Below are 20,378 nucleotides of genomic sequence, written 5' to 3'. Positions count from 1 at the left end.
TTAATATTCTGGCTACTTGAAATGAGATTTACTCATTAGCTCTGATGAGCGCTTGGACGGTAACCTTACACTTCAGAGTGCAACAGGGGGTAACGCTGAGGATATCCACAGCTTTCAAAAGCCTGCCTGAGACAAAGAATGCAAAGGCCTAAAAAAATAGATACAACAATCAGGATTGAAGCTTGCGCCGTGATTGCTGATTATCGGATTACTGCATGACCAAATCACAAAGTCGGTGCACTTTAATGGGCGTATAGTCGGATCGAAACCCAAATAGCCGGAAAGACGCCCTTTCCGGTGCTTTCTACGGGCCACGTAAGGGACCGGAGACGCCAGCGACACGGTACTTTCACTCTCTCTGCACCTGTAATAGCGACGTTTCCTCCTCACGCGGTTACGAGTAAGGGCGTCACAACAAAGGAGTATATCGATTTGTAATTAATCCACTTTACGATGTCCAAGAGAATGTGGTCAAGAATTGGCGCTCACCCACGCAAGACTGACCATCGAAATCCTCTTTCTCCTGAGAGGCGAGACAGCAAAGCCGCCGGAGGGTGGGACCATCAGCGTATAGTAATAGAGCACTTTTCTCTTGACGCCCCTCCCGTGTGCCTGAATAGGTCTTCTCGAATTCAGTCACAGAGACGTAGAGATTATCTCATAAATAAATCACTGCCTAATCTGACATTATACGAGCTTAATCGAACATGATAAAAAAAAAACAGAGAGAAAGAGACACAGAAAGACAGAGAGACAGAGACAGACAGACAGACAGACAACAAAAATACATACTGTAGATAAATAGAAGAACATGTAGATGTAATTATAAATATGCTAAGACATTGATACATACATACATACATACTTACATACATACAAACACATAAGCCATCATACATACATACATACATACATGTACATACATACAAACAGACGTAGGTATATGGCGAGAACGCATAAAACGAAGATTACATCATTGGACTGTGCGTTTGTCGTTCTGGCCAATGAAAAGTCAGGGTTCTGCGTCGTCATCAGGCAGCGCGTGTGTGTCTATAAAAAAAAAACCCGCCCAACTCATACCCACATTGATATATCATTCATCCCTGGCGAGGCATCAATCTCTTGCCGCGATTTTTTTTTCCTTCAGTAGTGAAGCGGCCGTCGTACGCGGACACACACATTCTTGGAAGAATCCCGTTCATCCGTGCTTGGCAACACCGTGTGTGCTTTCACCACAAGCCAAGGTGGAGCACGCGAGCAGACGAGTAGAGACGTATCCACCACATCCGGCGGACCAGCCGGGCATCAGTCGGCTATTTACCCCGTCCACATCCCTATCGAGTATTCAGTTAAAGCGCAGAAGACTGCGACGTCCAGTGCTCAGCTATAGCTCTGTCCGTAGGACTCAGGCAACTTAATGTGTGTTTGGTAGATTTGAGTTAAAGAAGAAAAAGACAGTTGCGAGGAAGTTTCGTCTTTCATTTTGCCCTATTTATCTGTGGGTTGTTCAACGAGGAAGAAAGCAGCAATGAAGTTTCTTTCGAACTCCCTGGGACTTTTTCTAATCGTCAACTTGGTTTTAATGCTCTCTTCGGTGGCGCATAAAGCGGAATGTAGACCAGCAAGGGAAACCAGGGATACGAAAGAGGTAAGACTGCTTCCAAACCTTCCTTCTGTTTTTTTCTTCTTTTCAGTTCATTATGTTATCCATGATGACTTCACTTCTTTGTCGATTGATTTAAAGTGACGAAAAAAAAAAACCGCTAATGAACTGCAGCACAGTGTTGAATGTGGGTGGTTGTGGATGATTATTCTGTTTTTTTCGCGCTAACTTACTACCTGCTTAAAGTCTGTGTACTCCGCGCACAAATCCACAGGTAGGTGAAAAGAAAAAGACGCTGGAACAGAGCCGAGAAATTGAATTAGCGTACGTGAGTGTAGGAGCGAATCCAGCTTAAAAAGATTATTTTCGAGAGATCAGCTTAAAGCAACTGCAGGCAGAATATGATTTTGTTTTTTATCCCGCTAGACCCAGGGAAGCATTTGAGCTAGAATTCCTCTGAACTTTCTCTGGGGAAAAAAAAAAAGGATGTTGGGGTGAGTTTTCTTGTGTGTATCTATCGTGTTGGTTTTGTATCTTCTTTCTAACGGCGGTTTGGTTGTGTTACTCTCTTGTAATCGTAGTGGTCGTTTAGAGAATCTCTGCATAATTACCGCCCTCAGACCAAAGTCACATGTGACCCACTTATACATGCACTGCATAGTGATGGTATCGATGGTGAGGAAGGGGCTAGGGCATTCTTCTTTCGATCGCTGCTATTGTATCAAGCAAAATAAATTCACGAAGACTAAACGCCGAGGAGGGTCCTCTAACTTGAAATCAGAGATTATCAACTCTAGACATGTCTTCCATACCGAGCTCATTACATTTCATTAAAATTTGAGAAAGATTCCGCACCTCACAGGCAAAACAAAGGTAAAGGAAAGAGGAAATTGATGCTGCTCCAATTTTTTAACTTTAATGTTCGTGCATTCAACAGTTAAACAGTTGATTAAAAATCTAATGCGCATGATTATAGTTCTTTGATTCACTGTTGAAGCTTAAACTACATCAAGGATCCTTTGAAGAGTCAGGGAATAGGTATAACACTCTCCGATAAAGCTCTCACGATATTAAAGGATCGATTCGAGCAATTATTTCCTAGCTGTGGAGATTTTCCATAAACATTATGCCGTCTTCTTCGGATGCTTATAAGCTTTACGCTCCCTGCCTCACAATGCAATCAACATCCGAGCTTAATAATGTTTCCAATAGACATGGAGACTAAAAAACTTCTTAGATGCAGCCCAAATCTTCTGCATGACATCTTGACAAGATGGAATAAAGTTTAGATGTTCGTCACGCCGAACAACTCTCGTGAATGAGATTTCGGGACAGCCCACTCATCTGCGGCCGAGAATTTCGAGGCATCTTTACACAGAAATGCTGGAGCTGCTAGACAGTGCCAAGAGGTTTATGAGAAGTGCTACACCGCGGACGACGCCGTGGTATTGTGGCGTCACCGTTTACTTAACACTTACGCTCCTCTCCCCCGTCTTTCACCCTTTATCCATCGATCTCTCACCCTCACTGTCAAGCCATTTTCTTACCTTCTTTCCCTCCCCGCGAGTGTACTGCAAGGAAACCACTTCTAATAACTTCCTCGAGGATTCGGAATGTCTCGATTAAGCGCGATGTGAAAATAATTGACTCCGCGCAAGGAGAAAATTGATTAGAAATCGAATGAAATTGACGCGACTGTTGAAAATCAGCACCAATTAAATGGCAGGCAAAATGGAGAAACACCGAAAAGAAAAGCGAGAGGAAGTGACGGTATAGAAAAAATAGTTCTGTGTTTCTGATTTATTGTCAAACAAAAATTGTCGTGAACTGGTATTTTATCGTCTATATCCATTAAGTTAAATGTACTGCTTACCATTGGGAACAGAGATTGAAAAAATGCTCAAGTTGTCACATTGATGCATATGTGTAGGCCAGTCGTATCACAAAACATCCTACCATATAAATATTTTGCAATAAAACCTAAAATATGAGGTGATGTCACGATTTTCTCACTGAACCATAACTTATAGACGGCTTAGTCTAGACACAATTTTATCATAGCTATTGTTCACATTTTTTTACATTTAACAATACGTAACATTGATTAAACTGATATTAACTTTTTTACACTGGTTGTTTCTATCCCTAGCTCACATTTTACAACTATTTTGAAGCACTGAAGCTGGGTTTTTGTTTCGTCTGCATATGGTAAATTGTGCCTTTAAGTGCATTTATGAATTTTGCTGGTTGCTTCGGACTGTTGGTTATGCTTTGTGTTGTACTTTTGAAAGGAGCGTGTCGCAAGTATTCGTACATGAATAGGAACACACTTCCAGGATCAAGACCTTGGCACGAGAAATTTTATCCACAGATTCAAAGCTGCTCTTCGTTGTTGTTGTTGTTGTTGTTGTTGTTTCGTGTCCCGCTATGTCTGCAATTCCCTATTGAATCAACAAGCAACGGTCCATTAGCTATTGCATGTGTTAATCTTCCGGCGTGAATTATTGACGAAAGGTAGCAGCATCAGGATATTCCCTGTGTATGTCAAAATGGGCTACAGACGGACAGACCCACGCCAGTGATTCTCTCTTTCTAATGGCCGGTGGTAGGGAAGGGCAATTATGGAAATGCCAGCGGCTCTTGCACTCTGGCAAAGAGGACTTGGAGAGAGGGTCGTGCGTTCTGGAGATTGATTTCAAAAGGAGATGATTTGTTTTGGTTTTGTTTCTGGACTCCTTTTTTTTCCTTGGGGGGGGGGCTTGATGAGAAGAGATCAGAGAGGGAAAGAGAGGAGGAAGAGGAGGAGGAGGAGGAGGAGGAGGAAGAGGAGGAGGAGGAGGAGAAGGAGGAGGAGGAGGAAGGTAGAGAATGCCATGGCAGGTGCTTGAGATCTGTCTAGTTTCCATGGTTACTGGATGATATCAATCCCCACAAATTTCAGAAGGCGATAGAATAACTAGTATGTGCGAAGTTGTGACACCATATGGCTTGCCCCTTCCTCCCCCCCCCCCAAAAAAAAAAAAGAAAGGAAGAAGAAAAGGAAATGGGCACGATTGAACTGGTAGCTGACAATGACGCTAACTAAAAAAGGATATTGAAGAATTACAATTGAGACTGACTGTGTGTATTGTATTGTATTGTATTGCATTGTATTGTATTGTATTATATTGTTTTGTATTGTATCGTATTGCACTGTATCGTATTTTCTGTCAATTATATACATACGTATATACAAAGATATATTTCAAACGTACTGATATTTAGTTCAAAGGAGGGATGACCCTGCTAATCGCTGTATTGTAACAGCGCTGTTTGACAGAAGTGTCCGTTGACTGAATGACTGACTGGCTGACTCGTTTGAAATGAAGCAAGTGACGTTCTCTTCGCTTTTGAAATAAGACAGCTATGATATTTTTAGTTTGCGTCCTCCTGCTACATTTTCTCTCAACATGAAGTCTGAACTTTTCCTCGAGAAGAGATGGTGTGATTATGATGTTTGTATGTTGTTGACCCCGAAAAGTCCGCCACTTCTTTTACGACAGGGATCAAAGGAGGCGCCAACGTTTGAGTGTCATCCGGAGATGTCAAGTCAATCAAACCGAAAAAAAAGTATTGTCGTTATAGATAAAAATAAAAACGAGTTATCTGGCTGAAATAGCTTCGGAAACAGCTCTACACAGGTCGGCAATATACCACTTTATCCGGTCACTGCGATCTCTCTCAAACAAAATGGCAAGATCACTTGGATTCTACCCTGGCCTATATTTTTTGCCGAGAAATGTGCCTCAAATGCCAAAGCTTTCAGGCGAAAATGAACCGTCGAAGCTTGTCTGTGCCTGCAAGGGTGTGAGCATATGCACAAACTTTCACCACGCACCCTCGCTTGCATCCATACTGGATGGATTTGAGGATTTGTAAATACGGCCAGCCATCTAAAGGCAAGAGAGAGGAAAGGGGTGGGGGGGGGGGGGGGGGCTAGAGATAGAGATGGAGAGAGACAGGCATAGTTTGGAGAAGGGAATAGGAGGAGAGGGAGAGAGACAAACAGAGAAAGAGAGAACGTGAGGGTGGGGGAGAGGGAGATCCAAACATATATACTGAAGAAAGAGATATAGAGATGGAAGATATAGATTTCCAAAAGAAGACAGTACATTTATGTGGGGACAAGGGACCGTCGTCATATGCGTAGCTACGCCAAGAGATCGAAAGATAGCGGAAGGGGAGCTCTCTTGAGTACTTAGCAAACAGCGTTAGAGCAAAACTGAGAGTAAGTTTGTGAGATTTAAGATGTATTGGGGGAAAGAGGAGAGTGAGAGGGAGAGAGAGGGGGGGGGGTAGGAGGACATAAAGAGGGAGAGAGTGTGGTGGTGGTGTATTGATGGTAGGAAAAAAAGGGGGGGCAGGTGAAAGAATGAGGGAGATGCACGGGGCCAGAGGAAAAGAGATACGGAGAACTTAAATACGCAACCTGCCGGGCTGATTGTTCGTACGCATTTCACGATTTCGCGCACGTATCAGATGACATGGCACTGTTTGTACTGGAAAGTGATTTATTTACATTTTGATCAATTTCAATACATCAAGGTTGGGTAACAGACGGATGGAACGTCAAAATCGAAAAACGAAAACTAAAAAGTGCAAAGTCAGGCGTTTGGTTTGCTTATTTGTTTGTTTGTTTTTCGGCCAGATTTTATTTCGATTTAAAGGAGAATTCATAATGAATTTTAAAAAGAATTTATAATGGGGTTCATACATACTTGGCTAGACACAGAGCATGATGGAATGCCAAAGTGGAGAAAGACAAGAAAGACCGACAACACCACGTATGTGAACCATCGAGTATTGACTCATGTCACCCATCCTGAATAATGATGTTCTTTCTATGAGGCACTAAGGACTTGGTTGAGCACATGAATGCTATCGAAAAGACGGCACTGGGGCACGCACATGGAGATGAATCAGTAACCACAATTTGTAAACTAACCAAAAAAAAAATGCATCCCTGGGCATGAAATATTTATAGGACTTGATCGAGTGTGTAAACTAAATAAAATAAACGTCAGCGATGAATAGAGATATAACGCATATATTAGAATCGAATCAATAATCGAGTCGCATGTCTGGATCCTTACACAGTTATGTGATTTTGAGGTTATCCTAAAATATGAACCCATCTCCAAATCTAAGATAACCGAAGGTTACGCTCTAAAAAAAATCGAGTGAAAATATTCACTCTTAAAGGAGTGAATACAAAAAAAGAGTGAATTTAGAGTGAAATTGGAGTGAATTTGGAGTGAAAATGTTCATTTTCACTCATTTTGGAGTGACCTCAGTGATCACTCGAAGATTTTGGAGGGATCCCTGACGTCACTCTCAAACGAGTGAAAATGAACATTTTCACTCCAAATTCACTCCAATTTCACTCTAATTTCACTCTTTTTTGTATTCACTCCTTTAAGAGTGGATATTTTCACTCGATTTTTTTTTAGAGAGCAGAATAATAAAAGATCAAAATCTGTAATATAAGCCCGCCTTTATGAGGGTTTTGACCGATGGGCGATGAATGTCAGGATAGTTGACATCGAGATCATTACAAGGCGGATTATATAACAAATGCTTGGGAAATCCTGGCCACAATTCACTGTCCAGTAGAAGGACGAAAGCAATCTCAAATTCACTGCTTCACATCAGGAACGTAATATGTCAAAGTTTCCATATGCATATTCGAGGCAAACGAGAAAGAGGCCCTATGAAACAAAGAACCTTGCTGACTTACTTATGGAACTACGGTTGGAATACATTGCGAGCGCCGCTTCCGTAACGAAATCAAAATGACGCGATTTTACTAAAGCAAAAGTACTATTCACTCTTCAAATATTTTCTTGTCCGTTACATCAATACGATATCCGAAGAAAAGAAAAGAAATCCAAGAAAACGAAGACATCTTACAGAGCATGATTAAAAGCATCTCGCGTATCTCTCATTTTACTTTAGAAATCCGTTTGATTTTACATGCTGTTATTTGACTGTCACTTTGGAGTTTCTCTCTCTTTTTGTTTCCATAATCGGCCGTGTAAACGTCCATCTATCCGCCTTTTATTCTAAATGCTAGAATCTTATTGACTTCAAAACGATATGGAAACGCCGATCCAATTATTCACAGTCGAGACGAAAAGTTTATCCCTGTTATAAGAAAGTCAAGTAGCCCTGCACTATTCGGAGTCATAACAAACTCGATAAAAACTGAAAGTTCCAAGGTTGATCTTCTCATACATTTTACAGTTATTGAAATAATGTACCAAACGCAAATATGCTACGAGGCGTTATCGATATGAAAGGAGTGTCCAGTCCCACATGAAGGAAATGTCTGCAACGATGCTAACAAGATGATAGACTGGCTGCTGAATAAAAGAATAACGAGGATGGGTGGATTTTATCAGGTGAGGTGTGTGGATCCGTTGTTTCTCAGGAACAGAGCTTTCAATCATTAGACCCCTGGTTCGAACCCACGTAGCAGCGGCTGCGCCCCTGGGCAAAGCACTCTTACCTAGTCTTCTGCCGGTCTTGTCGTTGTTTGATATTCAGCTACAAATATCCATTGTTTCTTTATCTTTCTCTCTTTTTTTTTTACAGCGGCCATGTGAAACACATCACAATTCAATTCAATTCACTTCAGTCCAATTCTGATTCAGTAACATATGCATTTCCCAAAGAATTCACGTCTGCGGTGCCTCGAACTCGTAGATATAAATCAAAGGACCTTGATAGAAAACAATGTAGAAAACATAAGCCAGAAGAGTTCATGTACAAGCTAGGACATGCGTGACTTAAATGCCAGGGATTTGAAATTAGAGGGATACCATCTTTATCTATGTGAACAGGAAAGATGTTCTTTGTCAAGATTCCATTTGATCATATCTCGGATTAGGAACATTCCCCAGCCGCCAGCTCTCTAATAAGCCCATCAATTTCCTTCTAGAAAAAAAAATAGTGTGTGTTTTGGAGATGTATCGTTTTGTTATCGTGTAAACAAATTCTTTATGTTTCACGAGATAATATCAATATTTTTGTTTTCATGAGATTCCTTTGTGGTTCGTATAAGTATTTGTTCCATTATCGGAGTTTTCCAAAGCCTGTAAAATGCATAAATGCTTTCAGAATTGCTAGTTGGGAAGAGAATGGTGGGGATAATAATACAGCTTTAGACATGGAGCAACAGGCACTTCTTCTTCTTCTTCTTCTTCAACAACAACAACAACAACAACAACAACAACAACAACAACAACAACAACAACATCAGCCTTATTGTCTGCCTTTCACCTCTGACCCCGATACATTGGTATCGCAACAATAATGAAATCTCATGATTCCGAATGAAGGATTTTCACATTTTTATAGCACAGCTGTTTTCTTCCAGAGTGCGTCATTGATACAGGAAGTCTAATAGTAATTCCTTTTACTCCAAGAAAGTGAACATAAATTAGAGATCTTCCAGTTTTAGTGCTTCCAACAAATGACGAAGGCTAGTACGTAAACCCCCCCCCCCCCCTGAAGAAACATCATCGATCTTGAACACTAGTATTGACTGAGGTTACCTCAAAACTGTGACAGAATTTACCTGACTGTGACAGAATTTGCCTGACAGTGCACTCAATATGGGGAAAAGGAACGCATATGTGAATTGGTTATAACTTAAGCATAATATTACAGAAAACAACAAAAAATAAATGATAATGAAGTGATATTATCTTATGAATAAAGAAGTAATTTATACACATAGATAGATAGATAGATAGATAGATAGATAGATAGATAGAGATCGATAGATGAATAGTAGAATAAGAAGTAAGACAAAGGAACATATTAGGTACAAGTAGAAGGACTGAGCAAGATGCCAATGGTACATAAAACACAAACGGGTAGTGAAAGAGAGAGAGAGGGGAGGGGGAGGCGGGAATTGTTAAAAAGAAAATAGGACGTGGGTCTGTTGTCCTAATTGTAATTACACGTGGTTGCATGTTTGGACGTTCCTGACAACAACACGCTCTTTCGATCAATGTCGATATTGATACCTGAATGATGCAACAGTTTGGCTCTCGCCTCAAAGGTTGAAATGAAAATTTGATGGCTTGAAAAACAAAGTCTGACATTTTCTGCTTATGAATTATTTTCATCAAGACCTCGCTCGAAGAAAGGAACAATGATTCTTGCTCTAGGACGATAGAAGAACTCAAAATTGTAATTTGGGATACAGTAATCTATTGCCCGTATAAAGGTTTGTAAATGTAGGCACCGCATATGGATCAAAGCCGAAGTTAGTACTGTGTTTTGTTTTGTTTTGTTTTGTTTTGAGAGAATGCTTGTTCGTGTGTTTCCTTCTTTCTTTGTTTCTAGACAAATAACCTTATTTTCAGTGTAAATGGTTCAAAACTAGGGGGAAACAGTGATGATCTATCAATTTGCTTTAATGATTCGAACCCAGTGGGGAGAATATATGTATCACTATACTTGTTTGTCATTTGTTTTATTGTGCAATTTGTATTATCGGTTTTGTGGTCGCTTCGTTTGTATTGATAATTACTGTAATTTGTTCATCAAGTAATGGTAAGATCAATTTCTGGTTTCGATAACAATTGTATCTATATCTCTCCATATTCTCGAAACCGGTTAATATGTTTGCTGATGATATGTTGTTCTTCTGTTCTGGTAGTTTCCACATTAAAAAAAAAAAGTAGAAATAGCTTCGGGAAAAGAAACACAACAGAATGATGATAGATTATGACTTTCTTTTCTTTTTCTCCAATCAAGAATTCTACGGGGTTTTTTCTTTAAATTTCGTTTGACGTGACACTAAAACCGAATAAATTAACCATGTTAAGGTATACATGGTATATTTGCATGTCTTTGACCATTCTACATCTTCTCTTCCTGTCTCGCTCTCCCTGTGTGTGTGTGTGTGTGTGTGTGTGTGTGTGTGTGTGTGTGTGTGTGTGTGTGTGTGTGTGTGTGAGTGTCACTGGCACATGATTTCGCACCAGAGAAACGTGACTTCAATTCATTAATCATCCCTGTCCCCTTTGAAATGATATCAAGGAAAGAAATTTGCAAATAAAAATGCATTCAGGGTGTTTTTTTAGTTCAGATCGCCAGGGGGTAAATCTATGTAGCTGGCTGTTTAATAGTGAAAATGGAGAGCAATAACAATTAGTTGGGAGTGTTAGAGCAGCTATGGTCGGCTGGTAGGTTAGAGATACAAGAGGTCCAAAACACTTAGTAAGTGGCCAAATATTTGTCAATGCACTCGTGAAACATCCGAGAATTACTCGGTTGTGTTTTCTTTTGAGCACCTATTTTATGGCATAGCACTGATTAAAACTGCCTAATTTACCTTTCTTGATCGTCCTAGTCTTTTTCTGTCAACCAGTTTTACGACACTATGGGATTTTAGATTTAGGAGAGAAGAGTTTCAAGCTTCGTCGGCGCGAAAAGTGCAGTGCTGTCTAGCAAGGCAGTGGCTTTGTCAAGCGGTGGAAGTTCAATAGAGACAATTCGATATTGGTCTTTTGGTGGTCTGCCGAACTGATTAGTCCCAGAGTAATGTAAAGAGATGACGGAAACCGCAACAAGGATGAAATGCCGGACCGTGATGATCGGAAGAAAAACACGGCCGGAGTCTTCTATTCTCTTTGACTATCAAGTCCAATTCTTTTACCAAGTCCAATTCTGTCAACTTTTATCACATCTAGTCTAGTGATGCACACGTTGTACCTCGGGTTCTCGACGACATTTGGACGTATACAATATATCTGCATCTATATGAGAATGCTTTTTGTCTGTAATCCTATACGTCAAGCTCAGAAGGAACGTTAACTTGATTTTTGTCCATTTGCAAAGTCATTGTACGACCAGCATTCATCTTTTTTTCTAATTTCTCTCACCTATGTCTGTTTTAATTGATTAACTTTCTCACTTTCTTGTCGTATCAACCATTGATTTGAAAGCTTTAGATGTTTCTTTGTCTATCACTTCCAACTTAAGGACAATGATATTAATTATATCAGCTTTATCATCTTTACATTATCGTGGTTATTACAATGATTGTATAGTTATTATAACCATCACTATAACAACCAAGATCGTGATTGTTATAATCTTAATCATTCTTGCAATAGACAGTATGTCTTTTGTTTCATCGGTTTTTTTTCCTGATAATTTTACGACTGCTCCTTGTTGCCATTTTGAAGTGTCTCTTTATTCCTTTTCCTTCATATTTTGACATCTAAAAAACATCGTGGCCTTTTAAAATTCACATGTGACAAAGACAGAATGCTTAGCGTGTAAATACCCCGCCACTTTGTACCCTTTGCCAGAGATTTTAATGGGTGCTTAGCAGAATCTCAACGTGCTTAGACCGTTGATTACACTAAGCCTTGCTCCAACTTTACAGGCCCCCAAAGACAAGTAGTATTTCCCCATCTTCCATTAAGACGCAGTTTTAAGCTGATGCATTAGCGCCTCTTCTGGAGCACTCACTATCAAATCGGAGCCTTGTTCATCAATATTCCAGTGAAAACAGAAACTGAAAAACATACACACACATGCACATGCACGCACACAATAATCTCTTTCTTCCTTGAGTTGTCGTGGCATGTTTCACAAACACTCAAGTTATCGTTATAAGATGTTGCACCTATGTAGCGGACTCAAGAACAATAGCAACAGCAGTGACACCTACATGCAGGTAGTCATGGATGCGCCGAGTTGTATAACCAAAGAAGTAATATTTCTGTCTATCAAGATCAGTGGGTGTGTGTGTGTGTGTGTGTGTGTGTGTGTGTGTGTGTATGTGTGTGTGTTTGTCTGTCTGTTTCGCACTTGTCGACACTCGCGCTCTACTGTTTCAAGGACAGGTGGTTTTATGAGTTCGCAAGTGGGCGAGATGACACCTTCGAAGGGGCTTGATGCCAGTTATTAAGTGGTGTTTGGATGTTGCCAAACACCAAGCATGGCGAACTGGGGGGAGTCCAATTGTGTGTGGAGAGACACAAAGACGTTTGTTACCAAAGAAAGACAAATATACTACATATCTTGTCTGTTTGCTGTTTTTTTATACCCCTTCATTTTGGGATTGGTTTGTCTTCTTGTAAAGAATGGGAGTGGTGTCAATGACGCAAAGAGCACATGAAGAAACCGCTTATAAAACCGCGTGGAAAGGAAACCCTTGTGAGATGTGTGTTGTGACTTTTCATGTAAGCACACCTGCTTTCGAACATAATGGCCGAGGTTTTAAAGCGATGAGTATAACGACCTTTCGAAGCCTGTAGAGATCAGAAACGTCTTTCATCCTAGTCTTGTGCGGATCATATGCATTGTAGATTAGCATAAGAACCACATGAACCGACACCATCACTGTCCTCGTTTGAACTGAAAAATTATTTCCCTAACTTTACCCACGTCAAGTCTAGTATTCTAGTCTTGTTCGTTCCAGTCCTCGCCCCGGTGAACATATAGCTATCAGACGCTGTTCTCACGGCGCCTGATCAGGCTAGACTATCAATGTTTTCCTTCGCGTCCCGTTACGGACAGCCTCCAAGTTTTGTTACGTCCTATTACGTGCAGCCGTGTTTCGTTGCGTTCAGCCCGTTTTGTCACGGCATACAAAATTCCTCATTAGAACCGGGACTGCCGTGGCAAAATTTGTGACAGTTTAAAATCTGACACGGTCTGTCACGTTTGACAATACCATCTCACTGCGTCGGTTCACGTCCATCCCATTTATTCCACGGTGGCCTGAAACATGATTGCCGTGATTGCCGGGAACGTGGTGTAAACGCAGCTTTAACGAGATGATAGGACAGTAACTAATGTGGTGAACGATGGACTAATATAGACTGAAATATTAATTAGATCAGTGAAGCCATAATAAAGATGAAAATGCAACTGATTGAAAAATTACCCTACATCGACGTTAATCAATGTTTAGTAGTAGCCATGATAAACAAGAAAAAAATCATGACCATACATAGTCGGGCAATATTCGTACCTATATCACATCTTGATTACCGGACAGACGTCTTATCGAGTAAACCACCGAGCTCCCGCACGACCGTCAGTGCTGGTTCTAATCCTTACAGCTTGCAGCAACCAGTACTGCGTAATTATTTCAATTCAGAATTTTATACATTTGAAAGATGACAATTACCCTTTTTTTCGATTTGCCTGAGGTAGTAATCAACGATAGTATAACAACGTTACCATTTTGATTAATCATTGGGTTCACTATATTTGAAAGATTAGGTAATTTTTTTTTTCGTAAACAACTTTTACAACCCATCAGTACAGTATCTGTATGTGTAAGATGTTCTCTTTCATTTGTCTCTTTCTAAAGGGGCTTAAGAATTAAATTCAATCAGGGAAAGCCATAATGTCTAAGAAAATAATGACCTACTTAGAGTTTGGACTTATTCAAGTGAATACTACTATCATTACGTGTACGCATTATGAAAGCGTGGAAATTTCTGTTATGCCAAAACTAATCTCTGTAGCTATACACATGGAAGTACATTTTTCATGTTCTTGAACACGAATATTGCAGTTTATAGAATATTTTACGTCTTGTACATTAAGGACTTTCACTTTTTGAAATAAAGGTTTAGTATGGTTGTATGCACAGATATCAAGTACAAATTCTTACAAACTTCTTCTGTAATTAAGAATGATCATACTATACTGTGTCATATATGTATTACCCTAATTTATGATTGATAGAACTTGATATTCATATACAATAGATTCCTATGTCATTTGAATTGTTATGTTAGGTATATACCTTATAAACCTATTCTAGGTTTGTTGTAAAACCTAGAATTTTTTAAATACTTTTTTGTGTGCAATGCAATGATAAGCCATCAATGTTTGCATCAATATGAAAGGACTGGTGTATATGCTTATGTTTGTAGTTTGAAATTGCATGAAATTTGATTTGTTCATATTCAAAGATAACGCATTACATTTTGAACAGGTTAATATTTTGATCACTTTTGCACTTGAAATTCCTACCATGGCATTCAAATTTAGACTGGATTAGTGGAATAGCAGAATAGTGGTATCATCAGCAAAACTTGTGACTTTAAGAATTGGAGGTTCATTAGCAATGCCATTACTAAAGGTAAAAAAAAACAACAACAACGTGGGGCCAAGTTTAGAACCCTGAACTCTACATTTGATATCAGTCGAAGATGAATGAAACAAATTACTGCATATTAGACAAATCAAACGGAGGCGTTATAGCAACGCTGTTAATACCATGATTATCTAATTTATAAAGAACATTTTAATGATATGATTTTATGGCGTCAAATGCCGAACTCCAATCAGTGTATACCTGAAAAGAAAATAAGTGTGTGATTTTATTTAATTGTACAAAATTCAATTGAAGAGTTCGTTCTATACCCAGATTGTAACATGTAACGAATATTGTTCATCGTTGGGAATGATTATTTAATTTACCGAAGTTGTCTTTTTCAAATATTTTGGGATAGCAGGTAACTAATAAGATCTGTACTATGCCTCCGACACCCTCATATATAGCACTCATCCATCAAAATCTACTTTTGTATGCACACGTATTCGAAGCTCTATTATCATGATGGAAAGGTTATCGTCACCATGGTCACCGTTAAACATTGTTGCAATCATTTAATAATTGCTTAGGAGAGTGTAGTCTGATGCTGGTCTGTACATGACTGCTTTTTTTTCTTCATTCCATTTAAGGCAATGCTGAAAACATTTTGAAAAGAATACTGATAGAAGATTGGATGCGACCGGATAGACAAACACTGCGATCGCTGTATTTGAGCATGAATGTCGTACTTATGGGGGTATTGAGGACTACTAGTAAGTGGATGGGAGTTAACTGGAGCAGGGCAAGGGGGAGTTGTGGTCGGGGTGTCGGTGAAGGGAGGGTATCGGGGTGATGCGGTGAGGTGATGACTGCGGTCTGCCGTAAAGGAGTGGCTGTCATAGAAATGTAGCTTCGCTGTCTTCTAATGGGGGAGGGTGATTTGTGCCTGCAGAAACAAAAAGCATTTACAGTACCGTACTACTACAAATTTACGTTGTCACTAGCAAAGGTGCGTCTGGGAACCAAAACATTTGACAGATCATGTTCTTCCTAATTGAATTTTTGATATCATTGATTTGACGAAAAAAGGAACAGAAGAATTAAAAAGAAGATGAAGGAAGCAAACAAAGTGATAAGCGAAAAGCAAAACAAGAAACAGAGAATTGAAATAAGTAGAACTAGGTCGAAATTAAAGGAGACTTTACCCTTATAGCAGAAAAAATAGACAATGAAGAAAAAGAATCAAAACAAAACATGATGAGGAGCTGCCGGAAGGGACTGTATACTACGGACAGGGCAGACGACTAGATTTTACAACACAATGTATAAAACAGTCAAACGATGAGAACAAAATGACAACTAGATTACTGCACACTGCACCATTGCAGGAAAATTCCTATCGTTTAATACTTTGATCTGTTACTTCATTACCCTGCCCTGGAGATAATAGTAGGCGGAGGTAATGCTTAGATGGATAAAATCCCTGCCTAGGATACCACGGAAATGACTTGGGAGGTTACAGAAACTAGGTGGCTGATTCGCCTTTTGTATGGTGCTCTGTAGACGAGGAGGAGGAGGAGGAAGGCTCAGAAGTAGGTTGAGGAGCTTGATTATGTGTGCATGTAAGAGCTTGATCAGTCATCCCTGCATGTGTAAGGTGTCGTGATCAGCACAGCAAAGGTTCGTTGTGTCCATGCGATATAAAGCCGTTCCAGCCACAGTTTCCGTAATTGTCTTGTTTTGTTTTCGCCTTGGTTTATTTTCAAAGCATCTCTCTTTTAATCCCGCATAAAAGAGCTAAGGATATCGCATGTTCGCAGTGCTGTTAAATTTGCATTTCTGGTAAGAGGTTTTGAAAAGGAGCTCTCGTCGGCTTTAATGGAAGTTGCTGATATTCAAGAATACCAAGGCAACTTTGTCCTTTTCGCTGCTTGAATTTCACCCATTGCCCAACCGCCAGGCGTCTCCCGAACGGTATCTTCGTATGAGAATTGACAGAATTAGGATGCCTGGCAACGACTCCCACTCGGACGGTTTTGAAGATATTATTAGAGAAAGGACTTGTGCTTATCGCTCTTGCTTTTATTGCATGCAATGAACATCATGCCAGTTGTAAGAACACTGCGAAATTTACTCTGAAAGAGGTGAAGGATGGCGTGGAATATGAGGTGATTTGTAAGCTCTCCTTCCCATCCCTAACAGAAGGGGTGTATGAAGGGGGCTGGAGATGAGTATTGGTGTATAGAGGGGTGACATTGGTGGGTGGAGTAGGGGTGGTGATCGGACCAGGAGGACTGAGAGAGGCAGGGATATGCATGGTGTGGAGTTAAGGGAGGGGGGGGGGGCATTCCAGACGATTTTCATAATTTCACATTCTGACATAGTAAATCGATAGCTCCATGTAGGGATTTGTGGAATACGTTGTGGTCCTTCAGCAGAGAAACCAATACTCCGAAAAAACTTAAACAAATTACACTGAACAGTGTAGATGACATAGGAGTGTTTTACATATTGCAGAAATGAAGCAGTGCAATTCCATTACAATATCGCTTCCTTAATAAGTTTACCTATGCATGATGATCTATACATACCTTCTTCTTTTGTTCTACTTCCTAGAGACCTCACCCATACATTCTCACGGTGGGGCTGCCATGTCATTTTGAATCTCAGTACTCAGTATAACTGAGTTAAAGTTGTTCAAACGTGAAAGTCTGAAAAATCATCCGAAGGCTTTCTTTAAGGTATAGGGCCTATTCATTATGTGGAAGATGAAGACCGCTCGAGATTGAGAGAGAGGTGCTTACAGAGGGGGTGAGGGGGGTGGGGGGGGGGGGGGAAGAGCATGAAAGACAATGACCGGGGTCAGAACGTTGAGAAGCCTGAGAAAAGCGATGGGAAGGGGGTGGGTGGGGAGGGGGAGGATCACTTTTATTGGCTCCAGAACGAATTGATATTTCTTGCCGCGCCATAAAATGAAATGAATCCATTTCATCTAATGCGATGTGACATCGCAAAAGAAAAAGGAAAGCATGGTAATGGGGAGACAGTGGGAAGATACTTGCACTGCTATAGTTTGTTTTCAATGACGAAGAAACAGCTATGCACTAGGTGTCTATACTTATAACGAGGCATTACAATTCGACGAAAATGTTCATTTTTTAAAATCCATAGATTATTAACTCGAAGTGTGGTTGATTATCATTGTCATTTTATATAGCTTCTGTTATCTTTTTTTTTAATTGTAAGAGATGTTACGTGGGTTGTCTTTTTCTTTTTAGTGCTTGATTGTTCGGTTTGCAGTTTGATTACTTCGTTTATATGCATGCATCTCACAACGGAGTTCAAATCGATAGTTTGTCATTCTTAGGACCTCAACGGCGAGCGGGCATCCGGATGAATGGGAGTTCTGAGTGATTGAAAGTTAAAGCAATAATGTCAGGCCTTTTTTTCGCACTACCTGCCAAGTGGTGACTTAACCATTCATCTACTTTACCGTAGAATGATGGCGAGAAACAAAGCAGATGCCTTTGTTTGTTTTTTCTCTTCTCTTACTTTCCTTTATACTCTCCATCTCAAGAAGATTGTAGTTCCGGACTGTAATTTCTTCCGCGCCGTTTCCAACACGATCGGGAATGACCGCAACCTAAGTCCCGCCCAGTGCGAAAATCTCCGCGCGCTTTGGTGTATTGATATATACCGCAATATACTTGTGCGTAGGCCTAGTGATGCGACAAACAGTGACAAAGTTACCGGGAAATTGGTAGGGACACAACGTCTTCTTCAGTTTTTTTCCTCTTCTTCTCTTTCTTCTACTATTATTGAATATAGCAGATTCTGATGGAATGTTAGTACAATATGTTGAGCCCACTTTGGTAATGTTCCGTCCACAAACTCTTTACCGAATCGGATAGTGACCACAGACGTAAGGAAAACATGGCAAAGAAAACAAGCTTCATCGTTGCATATTGAAACCCTCCGTCCAATTATTGTAGTCTCTCTGCCTCTTTCTTTCTCACTGAAGAAAATGAAATAATATCTAATAGAATTTACAAAGATTGATCGACATATTAATTTAACCAACCAACATAAGATATTGTAAAGAATGTTAACAACAACAAAAAGATAGAGAGAAGGATGATATGAGAGAATAATAAGGTACAGATGTGACATACTATAGTTACTGTACGTAAGAGTTACCACGAAAAATGGTATTCCAATGACTGCATTCTTGCAACATTATTTCGCAGGTCAATAATACCACCTATATCAATCCGAAAATTGCATTGACTCACTCTAGAGCAAGTTTGAAATGAGATGTCTATTTCTTTCATTCAAGACTCTGTGCCATCGGCAACGTGCAGTCATGTCATTCGGGCTTCATTTCAATTTTTTTGTTTTTGTTTCTGGCCTCAATTCTGGGACGACTGTGCACCAGAGGGAACCAATGGAATTAAATTTGCGTTTCATTTCGTTTTGCCGTAATTTTAGTTCAGAGATTTTCCTAATAATTTGGGTCATACCGCAAAAAAAAAAAAGATTCTGCAATTTATCCACTTTCATATGATAAAGAATAATCAAATGGAAATCGGTGTGTCAATATCAAAACGCTAACACACACACACACACACACACACACACACACACACACACACGTGCACACACTACACACAAATATATACACACACATAGATATAAACCCTCATACACAAGAAAGAAAGGAATGAGACGTATATTCATTTTGATTCAGTCGCTTCACTAGCAGCTAGGATATTATCCTAGCTGCTAGTGAAGCGACTGAATCAAAATGAATTAAACGTGTGTGATATTTTCTTTCACAGGTGCGCGGTCTTTCCTTTCGGAACTCCCCGAATGTCTGTCTTATTTCCGTCACTCACCAACTGAACGAAGCAGCTGGATAGATCACGTGGTAGACTGGTTTACCTTCTTCGAGTCTTCATAATTATCTTCAATCTTTATATTACTTTTCTTGGACTCAACAGCAGTTGCTAAACTTCCATTGACATGACATGGTTTTATCCATCTATTGCAGTTTTTTTTTGGCGGTCCCTGAAAGAATTGGCCAAGAAACAACATCAGCAACGACAACAACAGACACAAGCAAGCGAGCAAACAAATAAGCAAACAAACAAACAAACAAACCTGACAAAAGACATATCTATTTATAGTCAACTGTCTAATCGTATCACGTTCTTTCCGTAATAAAAAACGATGGAGAAAGGCCATTTCTCAATGAGATGTATCATCTTAAATAATGACGTTTACCAAAACACCGACACCAAAACGCCAGAGGGTTCGTTCTTGCTTTGTTTTATTTTGTGTTTCAGTTTTATCCCGTGTAATACCGAGTGGTAGGAGTAGAGGCGTTTGTGACGTCAAAGATCTTGAGATTTTAACCATTTTCATGTGTGATGTGACACAATCTGTGAACCGTTGCGTAAGGACAATAATATGAGCACCTATTTCGGGAATGACAGAACCTATCGCAGTAATGCCGTGTTTAATCACGATCTACAAGGGAAGGGTCAAAAGAATATGAAAGTAGATGACATCAAAGGCAAAAATTGTTCATTTTCTATACGTCATCAGCTGTCCCTGCCTTTAATTTCGTGACGTCCCTTGAACACGACGGCC

General features: G+C 39.9%; 1 protein-coding gene across 1 annotated transcript in view; it reads left to right on the top strand.

Moving 5' to 3' along the window:
* The first annotated feature begins 1,161 nt into the window (after nucleotides 1-1,161).
* Nucleotides 1,162-20,378, top strand: part of LOC139738839 (uncharacterized) — a 76,685-nt gene continuing 57,468 nt past the window's right edge. Inside the window, exon 1 of the mRNA XM_071649475.1 lies at nucleotides 1,162-1,648. Coding sequence (XP_071505576.1) covers nucleotides 1,529-1,648 — 120 coding nt within the window. The 5' untranslated portion in view covers nucleotides 1,162-1,528. The remainder of the gene's footprint in view (nucleotides 1,649-20,378) is intronic.

This window comes from Diadema antillarum, unplaced genomic scaffold (assembly GCF_040938485.1).
Source record: "Diadema antillarum isolate AM-2024a unplaced genomic scaffold, OU_Dant_1.0 seq00000769_RagTag, whole genome shotgun sequence".
Lineage (NCBI taxonomy): Eukaryota > Metazoa > Echinodermata > Echinoidea > Diadematoida > Diadematidae > Diadema > Diadema antillarum.
This window is presented reverse-complemented; position numbering and strand designations above follow the sequence as displayed.